This window comes from Mus pahari, chromosome 9 (genome assembly GCF_900095145.1).
Source record: "Mus pahari chromosome 9, PAHARI_EIJ_v1.1, whole genome shotgun sequence".
Taxonomy (NCBI): Eukaryota; Metazoa; Chordata; class Mammalia; order Rodentia; family Muridae; genus Mus; species Mus pahari.
Genome location: NC_034598.1, coordinates 8,653,670 through 8,667,015, shown reverse-complemented (window position 1 = coordinate 8,667,015; position 13,346 = coordinate 8,653,670). Strand labels below are relative to the sequence as shown.

Sequence of the window (13,346 nt, the reverse complement as noted above, 5' to 3'; positions counted from 1 at the left end):
TCCTCTCTTTTCCCCTCCCCTCCTCTCTCCCCTCTATTACCTCTCCCTTCTCCTCCCCCTCACCCTCTATTCCTCTGTTCTCTTCCTAAGAAAGTTTCTGTAACTCCATACTATCATAATAGAACTTCCCTCCTTCACTTGGCCATGCTTTCAGTAGTAAACATTTGAAGAAGTTCAGAGCATTGCCTTTGCCCCAGGGCAGTGGACTGTGAAGAATAGGAGCTTATGGATACTTTGTTACCAAATAAAACTTACAACCAGGTTAATCCAACACATTTAATGTATGCATAATTGTTATTGTGCTGGGAAGTAATTAGGCATAAATGATAAGTAGTTCATGTAAATCACTATAATTAGAATTACTTTTACACAGCCGAATCAAGCTTTTCTGGAGTCAGGGAGGGAAAGAATTAAACAGCCTTCCATTCTCGCTCTCCATTAATCAGGGCTGTGCAGGCTCCAGGTTTTTTCATCCTTTGGGAGGAGACTTCATGGCTTGTTTGTAAGGCAGTGAGACTGGGCATCTAACCATAGCCACGTGTCATGGAACGGTGCTTTGCTCGACAATGGTGTGTCTGTGCCATGGTCTTGGCTGAGGAAGTCTCACCCAGTGATGTGGTAGCAAGACGCCCTGGTTTGTGTGACAATCTGCAGACAGCAGTGTGGAAATGTAGCACCTATAGTTATGTGCGGCACATTCCACTTGAGGACAGTAATAACTATTACCTGTCCACATGGGGCACGTGCACAAACGGTTGTGAAGTTGCATGCAAAGCTGTGTGCTGTGATGGAATCTGACTTCCCACTCACCAAAGACTCTACCTCACTCTGGCTCACTCTCCTTCCTTCTCACTCTGTGTGTGTATATGGTATGTGCTTGCTCCCCAGGGAGATGACAGTGGCACATTTTGAGCCCTGCATGGCTGCGGTGGTGATGGAGAGTTTCGGTTTCTTTAAAAATCCAGTGATGCGGGCTGGTGAGATGGCTCAGTGGGTAAGAGCACCCGACTGCTCTTCCAAAGGTCCGGAGTTTAAATCCCAGCAACCACATGGTGGCTCATAACCATCCGTAACAAGATCTGACTCCCTCTTCTGGAGTGTCTGAAGACAGCTACAGTGTGCTTACATGTAATAAATAAATAAATAAATAAATCTTAAAAAAAAAAAAATCCAGTGATGCTCTGTGAATGCCAGGTTTTGTTTTAATCCCAGGTGTGGGGATATGGGGCTGCTTCAGTTTGTCCACAGCCACTAACTATAATTGGCTTGTGTTCTAGGAAGGGCATCATTTTTTGCCAGCTTCACATAGTTTAATTCTGGGGACTCTGGAGAGGGGGAAAAAAATGCCAGAGCCCCAAGAGTGGCCGGAGGCACTTAGAGAAAGAGAAGGCTCCTGGTCCCTGCTACTTACGTTGGTCAGGTGGTCCTGACTGCGAAGATTGGACTTGTTCCAAGGAACACTTTGCCCCTAGTCAGGAGGGAGGAGCCTAAAGAGATCCATGTCCTCCTTTCCTAACCTCCCTCTCTCCTACCTAGTGCTGGGGTGGGGTTGGGGGGTATTGGAAGGGAGGTAGAGATATAAGAACCCAGCAAAACAGTACAAACATACACCTCCAGGGACCATGATGGGGCTGTCCACACACCTCCAGGGACCACGGTGGGGCTGTCCACACACCTCCAGGGACCACGGTGGGGCTGTCCACACACCTCCAGGGACCACAGTGGGGCTGTCCACACCCCTCTAGGGACCACGGTGGGGCTGTCCACACACCTCCAGGGACCATGGTGGGGCTGTCCACACACCTCCAGGGACCACGGTGGGGCTGTCCACACACCTCCAGGGACCATGGTGGGGCTGTCCTGATTTGCTTGTGCTCTTGGAATTACGATGACCCTGCTCCCCCTGGACGCTGGCTTGCCTTGTAAGTGGAGCAAAGGAATGTAGTGTCTCTTCCATGGTTTCCTCTCATTCATCCCATTTGCCACACTGTGTCAAGACTGTTCTTAACATAAGCTACTTCTTTGTTTCTTTGAGACCAAGTCTGGTGATATAGTGTCCCCTTCTTTGTCTCCCAAGTGCTGGAATTAAAGATGTGTTGCTTCACCAGCGTTGGGAACCATCTTAGGTTGCCCACATGTGCCTTTTCTAAACTTTCTTTTCTTGGTCTTCTTAGGTCTGTAGAATCAAACTCAAGGCCTGGCATAAAGCAGGACCTTAATGTTCAATCCATGTTTATAGAGTGAATGAGAAAAATAAGTAACAGAGCCCTCATAGAAGATGCATAAAATAATTCTGTGTTGATTTGAAGGCAGTTGTGGTAGCTCTGGGCCTGTCCATGTGTACCTGTGAGTTCTTGTTTCTGTGTCTGTCTCTGGGAATGATTCCTTAGTGATAGTTGTTGCCGGATATCTGATCACATTGTGAACCCCAAGATTGTGTTATTTACTGTAAAAAAAAAAAAACAAAAAAAACAACAAAAAAAAACCATTTCTAGTGGTGTGGCTCAGCTCTAGCACACACCTTTAACCCCTCTGGCTGGAATATAGAAGCTGCTTCTAGACTAGGTCTAGGTTAGGAGATGGAGGCAGTAAGGCTCCGAGATGACATGTATTTCAGGAAGATAAAAATTACAGTTACAAATAGTTTTTTTTAAAAGATTTTTGTAGCCGGGTGTGGTGGTGCACGCCTTTAATCCCAGCACTGGGGAGGCAGAGGCAGGTGGATTTCTGAGTTCGAGGCCAGCCTGGTCTACAAAGTGAGTTCCAGGACAGCCAGGGCTACGCAGAGAAACCCTGTCTCGAAAAACCAAAAAAAAAAAAAAAAAAAAAAAAAAAAAAGATTTATGTACTTATTTAATGTATATGAGTGAACTGTAGCTGTACAGATGGTTGTGAGCCTTCATGTGGTTGTTGGGAATTGAATTTTAGGATCTCTGCTTGCTCCCATTGGCCCCGCTCGCTCAGTCCCTGCTTGCTCCAGCCCAAAGATTTATATATTATCATTAATAAGTATACTGTTGCTGTCTTCAGACACACCAGAAGAGGGTGTTGGATCTCATTACGGGTGGTTGTGAGCCACCACGTGGTTGCTGGGATTTGAACTCAGGACCTTTGGAAGAGCAGTCAGTGCTCTTACCTGCTGCACCATCTCTCCAGCCCTATGAATAGTTCTTACTGGTATAGAAGATGCCTGGAATCCCAGGGTCATCCTCCAACTGAGGGCCTTCATTCAGAGTAAGATGCTGCCCCCCCCCCATCACTTCCTTTTAGTGATTTCCTGATCATTTTGAGGCCTATGCTCATGTCCTGGGTGTCCCATCTATTAGTGGGAGATGGGGGAGGGGTAGAGGGAAGGGCACTGTGAGGGCACAGACCAAGACCAGAGTATCAGATAGGAGCAAGAGACCAGGGAGGATCTGCTTGAAAATTGCTTCTTGTCACTTGTCTCCAGTGGCACATAGGAGTATTTAAAAATACTCGTTGCTGAGCCTAAGTTCCCAGCGCACAGGAGGGAGAGGAAGAAGTATCAAAGCCTGAAGCTAGCTTAGGTTACCTAGCAAAACAGTGTCTTAGAAAGGTTAAGCTCATTTACGTCTGTTTATTCTGTCTCAGAGATTGAGAGGTGTATTGTTTCCTCAGTATAGACAGGGGCTCTCTCTGCTTGCCAGGCTGGTCTCCAGCGCTTGGCCCCTAATCAGGGGGCTTCCTGAGTAGGTAGAACTGTAAGTGAACACCATCACGCCCAACTAGTTCCTCCCTCCCTCCCTCCCTTCCTCCCTCCTCATTCCCTCCCTCTCTCCTTCCCTCCCCCACTCTCTTATCCTTCCTTCCTCCTTTCCCTCTCCCTTCCCTCTCTCTCCTTCCATTGGATGCTTAAATCCCACAGTTTATTAAATTAACTTAAAATACAAATCGTGAGAATCAGTGGGTAGGTCGGCAGCACACTGGGGCTGTGTCTTCACCAGAGGAGCGCTGTGGGGTGTGAGCTTCCAAGCTTGTCCTGTCAGTACACTGCAGAAGCTCCCCCCCCCCCCCATGACAACATTAAGCCAACAGGACTGGGTTTGAGCAAGGCGGACACACACTGAAGGAGTGTGGGGTAGGTGACACACGTCTGTTCTGCCTACAGCCCCATGGCTGGCTTCTAGATGCTGCTCTGCAAGTCATTTCTTGTGTGTGTTGTAGAATCCGAGAGCCCCTTTATTTAGATACTTAAATACACTTAATTATACTAGTAAACTGAGCAAATTGATGCACTTTAGGTTAGGAGGGCTCTTTTGAAAATCAGCTAAAGCCATTATAAAACATTTTCATTTAAGGAAAGTTTATGGATGCTAGCATATAGTTCTGTTTTTTCTTTCTTCTTCTTCTTCTTCTTTTTTTTAAAGATCTTTAGAAACCTGAAGGATGTACTTTTATCAAAAGTGGTCCACGTGGAGAAGGCTGTAACGCCAGTTTTTAAACGATGTAATTATCCTCAGCATTCCAGCTGGAATCATTGTCTCTGATTCCGCCATTTGGGGAGATAATAATGCAGTCGTGGGGAAATGGGGGGAACAGGAAAAGTAATATTCCTGCATTTTAAACAAATTGAAAACAATACTTTATATCTTAACAGCAACACCCTTCTTGTCTAGTTGTTCTCATGGAAACCATGCTGGAGTAATAGGGCGGATAATCCAGAGAGGCAGAGGTGTGCCTTTTAGTTTAGAGCATTGATGAGAACCACCATGGATCATTGGGAGTAGGATTTAAAAAAAGACTTTTATTTTTTGAGACAGTGTCTTGCTATGTAGCCTAGACCTGCCTTGCATTTGAGATTCTCCTGCCTCTGCCTTCTGAGTGCTGGGATTACATGGGTGTATTATGTGCCTAGCACCTTGGATTATTAACGACGGGCTGGTGAGATGGCTCAGCTGGTAAGAGCACCGACTGCTCTTCCGAAGGTCCTGAGTTCAAGTCCCAGCAACCATATGGTGGCTCACAACTACCCGTAAAGAGATCTGACGCCCCCTTCTGGTGTGTCTGAAGACAGCTACAGTGTACTTATTTGTGATAATAAATAAATCTTTAAAAAAATTAAAGATAAGATCTAAATCATTAAATGTAAGTATTTGGAATGGTCGCTTTGAGTTTACAGCAGTTAAAACAAAGGAGTGTTTTGGAAAGCAAATATCTAGAACATCATATGCAGGTGGGTTTTTCTGTTGTCATTTGCGTGGTTTTGGAGACGGGATTTCAGGTAGTTCAAACTGGTCTTGAACTCACTGTGTAGGTAAGGATGGCCTTGAACCTTGACTTTAACCTTAACCTCTCAAGAGCTAGTGTGGATGTGAGTTACTGTGCAAAGCTTGATTTTTAAGAAACAACTTTAGAACCAGGCACGGTCCTGTTTCTGTGTAATCCTAGCAGAGGGAGAAGAGGATCTCTGAGTTGGAGACCAGCCTCATCCTCATAGTGGATTCCAGGCAAGCCGAGACTACCCTGAGTCTTTGCTTAAAATCTCTGAAGAATGAGATTGAGAAAACACTAGAAAAATGGAAAGACAACCCACACTCATGGATTTGTGGAATTAATATTGTGAGAAGAACCACCCTACCAAAAGCACATTACAGTGTTGAGGTCCAGGAAGTGTCCCACAAGCCACTCAGACACTGATCTCAGTCACACAGGGATGGTTTAGTGAGCACACACCCTGGAAATGATCAGCCAGGGCTGCAGTTTCACAAGGGAAGACACCTTCTGGTTTCTCTATGGAGAAGCAGGAGCCATTATCTGAAAGTGACGGGGGTGTGGCTTAGCTTTGAGGAGGCTGAGAAGGTTCCAGAGAACCATTCAGGAGAGAGTAGACTAACTAGAAGCTCTCGGAAAGCATTGTTGTGTTGGTATAGAGTTCAGTTGTGCTGCTGGGAATTGAACCCTGGGCCTTGTGCATGCTAGGCTGTTGTCTGCTGCTGAGCCATAGCCCCAGGCTAGATATAGATCTAAAGTTGCTTGAGCTTACTAACCTCATGGGATTAATTATTTTTATTTTCTGTGCATGAGTGTTCTATCTATCCATTTACCTATCATCTGTCTATCTGTCTGTTTCTGTGTGTGTGTGTGTGTGTGTGTGTGTGTGTGTGTGTGTGTGTGTATGTGGTGTCTGTCTGTCTGTCTGTCTGTCTGTCTGTCTGTGTCCGTGTGTGTATCACATAGTGCCTGATATGTGAGGAGGCCAGATATGTGGATTCCCCTGGAGATAGAATAAATAGGTGGTTGTGATGCCTTGTGCATACTGGGGATCAAACCCAGTCCTATGCAAGAGCTGCAAGCGCTCTTAACATCTAAGCATCTCTTCACCCCCCCACTCCACCATGCAAGTTTTAAATTGTTTTACTAAAGTATGTTTCTGTGTTTCTGTTATTAGCTGTTATGGCTAATATCTTATCAGTAGGTCTACATAGGAAAGTATGGCATGTATGTGGCTCAGGATAGTCAAAGCATAGAGGTCCAGGAGGACCATGCTTCCTGAGAATCAGGGCAGACTGGTCTGTGTGACGTCATTTAAGGGACTGTGGGAGAGCTCAGTGGGTATGTTTGCTAGCAGCCAAACTTGATGACCTGAGTTTGATCTCTGGGACTCACGTGGTGGATCGGGACAACTGACTCTCAAAAGTTGTCCTCTGTCCTCAACACATATGCTGTGAAGTGCACACCCCCTCTGTTTACTCACAGAGTGACACATAACGGCAATACAAATGTAAATGTCATTTAGATAGACTATGCTTTTATATAATTGAGTACACTGTTACTGTCTTCAGACGTGCCAGAAGAGGGCATGAGATCCCATTACAGATGGTTGTGAGCCACCTTGTGGTTGCAGGGAATTGAACTCAGGACCTCTGGAAGAGCAGTCAGTGCTCTTAACCACTGAGCCATCTCTCCAGTCCCTAGATATACTATGCTTAACCTTTATTGGTAGATGGTATCCAGATTTTATTTTTACTTTAATTAATTTTGTTTTTTGAGACAGGGTTTCTCTGTATAACAGCTCTGGCTGGTCCAGAACTAGCTTTGTAAGACCAAGCTGGACTCAAAACTCAGAGATCAGTCTGCTTTTACCTCCTGGATTCTGTGGTTAAAGTCATGTGCCACCTGATATCCAGCATCTATGTTTTAAATTAAGCAGTCAGAACTTCTTTGTTTATCAGCTTTTTTTTTGTTGTTGTTTTTTTTGTGATGCTGGGATTTAATCTAGGGCCATGTAAATGGGTAAAGCTCTACTAAATGGCTATATCTCATCCTCAGTTTTTTTGAGACAAGTAGCCCAGGCTAGACTTGACCTCAAGAGCCTCTTGCTTGAGCCTCTAAGTGCTAGGATTGCGATGGATACCTAGAAGTATCTCTTTACCATTTAAAACATGTGAGGTCCAGCATAGGGCCTGGCATCGTGCTACAGCCCCTCGGTCCCAGCACTCGAGGCAGGGGCAGGGGCAGGGGCAGGCAGATCTTTGTGATTTTAAGGCCAACTTGACTACATAGAGAGTTACAGGCTGACCATGTCTATATAGTAAGACCTTCTCTCCAAAACCAAAATATCCTTGCCCCCTTAGAATTCCAAACCAAGCCCAAATTCAATTTAATTTAAGAAGAGGAATGGAAAGTAAATATGAATTTTCAAAAAACAAAGTATATTTTAAAATATATAAAGCAGTGTTACATAAACTGTATATGTAGCATACAAAAATCTGACAGGTGCTCTTTCTAAAACATACGGGTTATTGAATAGGAAGGAAAAAAGAAGACAGGTCTCTAAGTGCTTCTTCCTGGAGTACTGAGCACAGTGTTCCAGCCATTGCCTTTGCTAGGAAGCATTCTGTCACTGAGATGTTCATCGCATCCTTAGTGCTATGTTTGCTAGAAACGCTGAGCCCCAGTGAAGCGCTCCTTCCAACTTTGTTGTTTTTCTAACTTAAATTGTGTTTATTTAGTGTCTACTGATAGCATCGTGTGAACAGTACTTCTGAGGCCTGAGAATCACCACACAAACCACTCAGACACCGATCTCAGTCATGCAGAGCTGGTTTACTGAATGCGCTCCCCAAGACAACCTGACCGATCAGCGATGTAGACTACAGAGCTGACTATGACCAGGAATGTCTCCCAGGGCCAGTTTATAAAGGCAAAACCCACAACGTGCAAGAAGTGCTGCCCAGTGGTCGGCTCTGACTGAAGTTATTTTGGCTAGCTAGCTAGGACATTTCTAACTGACCTTTACTCTGATTGGTCCTAAGTGGAACTTATGGGTGTGGAATTCCTTAGGATTAACAAACCTCAGAACATAACAGGCTATGTGGTCAGCTTGGCCCTGCTCTGAGTCAAGCTATTTTTCTGTGTCAGTAACAAAATGGCCTGACTGGCAGGCATGGAACAAAATGATTGCAGCTATTCAGGGGGAGACGGCTTCAACAAATACCAGAGAAAGAAAAACTAGTCCAGGTATAGTGGCTTACACCTTTAATTCCAGAACTGGGGACCTTTGAGTTCAAGGCCAATCTGGTCAACATAGCAAGTTCCAGGCCAACGAAGGCCATGCAGATACAAGGGTATACTGTCTTTAAAACAAACAAACAAACATACAAACAAACAAACCCCTCAAACAACAGCAATAATAATAAAAATTATTCTTACAGAATGTATTTTGAAGAATTATGAATTACAACACCCACATTGGGATCCAGGAGTCACCCCCACAAACCACAGAAACTCCAATCTCAGTCAGACAGTGATAGTTTGTTTATATTTATTTATTTATTTTAAGATAAGTTCATTAAAGCATCTTTATTTTTAGATTTGTATCTAGAAGTTAAATATAATCCCATATTATAACATCACAATATCTAATCCTATAAAAATCTCAAAATCTCACAATATTTAGATTATGTTTTACTTTTCTTCATATTTTATTTATTTATTTATTGATTGATTGATTGTTTTTATTAGATATTTTCTTTATTTACATTTCAAATGTTATCCTCTTTCCTAGTTTCCCCTCCAAAAACCCCCTATCCCTTTCCCTCCCTCCCCCTGCTCCCCAACCTACCCACTCCCACTTCCTGGCCCTGGCAGTCCCCTATATTGGGGCATAGAGCCTTCACAGGACCAAGGGCCTCTCCTCCCATTGATGACTGACTAGGCTATCCTCTGCTACATGTGCAGCTGGAGCCATGAGTCCCACCATGTGTACTCTTTGGTTGGTGGTTTAGTCCCAGAGAGCTCTGGGGGTACTGGTTAGATCATATTGTTGTTCCTCCTATGGGTCTGCAAAACCCTTCAGCTCCTTGGGTCCTTTCTCTAGCTCCTTCATTGGGGTTCCTGTGCTCCATCCAATGGATGGCTGTGAGCATCCACTTCTGTATTTGTCAGGCCCTGGCAAGTGATAGTTTATTGAGCATTTACTCTAGGATTGATTGATCAGGGCTGAAAACCAGACTTGGAGCTGACTGTGACCACGAGTCAGAATCCTATGGAGCTTTTAAGCCTGAAATCCACAAACATCTGTACCAAGTTACTTCACCAATCAGGATTTAGGGATAGGCGACTTCCTCAGGAACATGTCTTCATTGGTTGAGGTATTCTACTGTGGCAGGGGACTTGCCTTGCCTATCGTTCATGTTTTAACTTGCCAACCAGGATGTCAGTTACCCAAGTGCATAAGTCTTTCTGCCAAGTAGGATGTTAATTCCCAGGGAGGTCTTGGGAACTTAAAACTTTACTCAACCACTACTCAAAGTAGAACTGTTATCCCAAATGGGTTCTTATATTGGTGCAGGTGTCTCTCTTATATTGGGGTCATCTCAGGGGCAGCTTATGAAGGCAAAACCCTTAAGAGCTCATGCACAGGTGCAGGAAGTGCTGCCTGGTGGTGGGTTTGGGCCCACGTTTATTGCAGCTAACTATGCAGAGCAGTTCTAACTGACCTCTATTGTGATTGGTTTTCAAGAGCACCAAAGCACAGAACATAACAAAATATGCTATGCCATCAACTCAGGCATGAGAAAGTTTCCTAGAAATGGTAGTAACAGTATAAAATGGCTGGCTAGACAGGCAGCAGCTACCCAGGCCTTGACACCCCAGTTTTCTAACACAGCTGGACAGTGGTATGCACACCTTTAATCCCCATACTCAAGGAGGCAGAGGCAGGCAGATCTTTGTGAGTTTGAAGCCAACCTGGTCTACTGAGCAAGTTTCAGGACAGCCAGGGCTGTATAGAGAAACCCTATCTGGAAAACAAAAACAACAAAACCAAAAAATCAAAACAACCTCCCCAAAAGAAAACCAAACCCAGAGGAGGAAGAGGAGGAGGAGGAGGAGGAGGAAGGAGGGAGAGAGAGAGAGAGAGAGAGAGAGAGAGAGAGAGAGAGAGAGAGAGAGAGAGAGTTTTAACATTGCAAACATACATTTAGAAACTTTTTAGGTTTTATATTAGGTTTCAAATTATGACATTGTTCTAAAATTGTTTAAGGGTGTAATCCTTTTGTTGTTGGCAAGTTGAAAACCAAATGACACAATGTTTCACACAAAAAAGAAAGAAAGCAACCCTCAGATGTTGGCAACTGGGAATCTGTTTTCAGCTGTGTCTTAAGAGTAGTGACTTGCAGGGGACATAGGGAAGCTGTGCATGAGTTGGAATCAAAGCGCGCTTGCCTGGTCTGTCCCGGGGTGTGGCCTGCATCAGGAGATGGATTTAGTAGAGCTTTGAGCCCATGGGTGATACAACAGAAGCAAGAGTGTTATGGATGGGATTCTCAGTTGCAGTTTCAGGTTTTGAGCTTTAAGGCACAGTCTCGTTGTATAGTCGAGATTTCCTCCTGCCTCAGCGCCCTGTGTGCTGGGATTACAGGTATCTGACATGCTAGCAATCTTAAGCACTTCTCACTACACAGCTCAGCGGTACTAAGCGTGGACACAGTTCTCTGTGTTACTGTTTCGCTCCTACCCATCTCTTCATGTTACACAGATGGGACGCTGTATCCCCTAAACAGTGACTCCTCCACTCTGCTTCACCCCGATAACATGGGTCAGAAGTACTTTATCTTTGCGTGACTAGCTTATTTTACTAATACAATGTCCTCAAGATTTGTCTGTGTGGGGTCTATCAAGAATACCTCCCTTTTAGCGGCTGCACAACGTTTTGGCTTTGCAGACTTTCACACCGAGTTTTTTCTACTTATTGTATATAATTGCCTCCTTGATGTCCTATATATAGCACAGTTGGGAACATTATGTATATATGATTATATGTAATTATTTGCATGGTAGAAAATTTGTAATTTGTTCTTAATTTGCAGCTTTTTTCAAGGAACAAACCTCCAAAGGGCCTCTATGTTTATGGAGACGTTGGTAAGTGTTAAAAAAGTGTTGGGTGGGCCAGTCAGGAGGTTCTGCAGCTTTCCCTCAGGGATAAAACTTCTGTGTCCACACCTCTCAGTCCCAAATTGGAGAGCAGGGTGAGGAGTCTGACTTGAGAGGGAGGGGCCACCATCAGCTTCCGCCAGTGATGTTCGTAGGCTGGGGTTGCAGTTTAAGGCAGAAGCAGTGTCACACACGACTGTAAATACAATTACACTTGGGCGACCCATAGGACGGACGTCATCTGTAGTCACTAGACGGTCAGGGCCTCAGGACAGTGCTGCTTGCTCTCCAAGCTGGCCTCTTTTTAAAGCGGGCTTAGTCCTTTTTCCTTTTGAATTTCCACGCACATTTCTATTCATGATCTAAGTGTTAGAGTAATGACCTGGTTGTTACTATTCTCTCCCCAGAACTCCTGAAGCAGGGTCTTAGGAACTCCAGTGGTCCCCCTGCCTCAGCACCACCCTGCCGTTTCCCTTACATTAGTTAGTAGGCACAGTTAGGGTCACAGCGGCAGCAGTTCCGTGCTGTGTGTTGAGCCTTTTCTCAGCTCCTCTGCTGGTCCTTGTGAGTTTCCAGATGGGCGGTGCTCCTCACAAACATCGGGTGCTCCTCACTGTTCTGTGTCTGAGGCACTGCTCAGGGCCCTCACTCTGGCTCACTCTTGTTCTTTGGGAGAACATCACAGTTCCGGAACCTTCCCTTTCATGTTCAGTCATTGCAAAAGATCTGCTCTTTGTTATCGCTGTTACCTTAACCACTGAACCAGAATCGGAGATGGTTAGTAAAGACTTATACAGAAGGGCCTGACAAACACAACTGGTGAGGGTTGCTGGGAGAGTCTGACTGAACGGAGATGCACTATGAATAATGCATCAGAGGTCTTGAAAAAACTAGCCATGAAGGTGGAAGACCCGGAATCCTAGCACTCAGGAGGCTGAGGCGGGAGGAGCATGAGCTTGAGGCTAGCCTGGGCTACATTGTAAGGCCTTGTCTTGAATAAAACATAGAGGAAAGAAGGGAGGGAGGCAGGGTTGGGGGTGAGGGAGAGATACAGAGACAGAGGGACAGAGAGAGGCAGAGGGACAGAGACAGAGGGACAGAGAGAGGCAGAGAGATAGAGAGTCACAGGAGAGAATATAAATATAATCAGGGATGTTTGATGCACATGACCGTTGGTTAAAATACCTTTCTAACACAGAGGGGAAGAGAAACCAACCTTGGACTAGGAAGTGAGATAACTTTTGTTGGTCAGCACCCATTTAGAATACTCAGAAAAGGGATAGTAATAAAAAGTGTCAAGTTCTCATTTTGGGGGCTCTCTGGCTGGAAGAACAGTCTCAGAATGCCTCCCTAGTTAACTCTTACTCTTCGCCCTCCCATTTGGACTCCAGAATCAGCTGTCAGATCTAAGGAGATTCACAGGGAAGGGGGGACTCTGCTTCCTAACCCCACGGGCTACCGTTCATTTCCCCACTGTCCTGTGTTCTCTGCTGCCCACAGGACTGTACTCCTTACTCATAGATTGGTAGAAATGAGGGACTTGGGTGGACCCTACATCCAGGGAACCTCCCCAGGACTGGTTTTAAGTTGATGGATTAACATTATAGCTCAGCCTTCAAGAAAACTTGTTGTAGTATATTTTATTCTCAGTCAGGGGTTTCTACACTGCCTTTGATCATTCAGTTCCCAGATAAAAGACACAAATCCTTCATATTTATGATATGCCTTTAAAGCACTAGGGCTGGGCAGATATCTAACCTGTAAGCCACTAGTGTCTACTTCCCTATCAGTAACCCTGAGTTATGCCTTGCATGTTCCATCGGGACTGCTCTTAAATCCAATTGAGCCCTTATGGCTGTGTTTTCTTTTTCTTTCTTTCTTTCTTTCTTTCTTTCTTTCTTTCTTTCTTTCTTTCTTTCTTTCTTTCTTTCTTTCTTTCTTTCTTTCTT

The 13,346-nt window shown here is 44.8% G+C and overlaps 1 protein-coding gene across 4 annotated transcripts in view; it reads left to right on the top strand.

Annotated features, from left to right (window-relative positions):
* Afg1l (AFG1 like ATPase) overlaps positions 1–13,346 on the top strand; it is a 164,068-nt gene that overhangs the window by 33,551 nt on the left and 117,171 nt on the right. For 2 of the 4 annotated variants that reach the window (XM_021205218.1, XM_029542461.1), the window contains exon 3: positions 11,334–11,385. The exons of the other annotated variants lie outside the window; for them this stretch is intronic. In XM_021205218.1, coding sequence (XP_021060877.1) covers positions 11,334–11,385 — 52 coding nt within the window. The remainder of the gene's footprint in view (positions 1–11,333; positions 11,386–13,346) is intronic. 4 annotated transcript variants of the gene reach the window in all.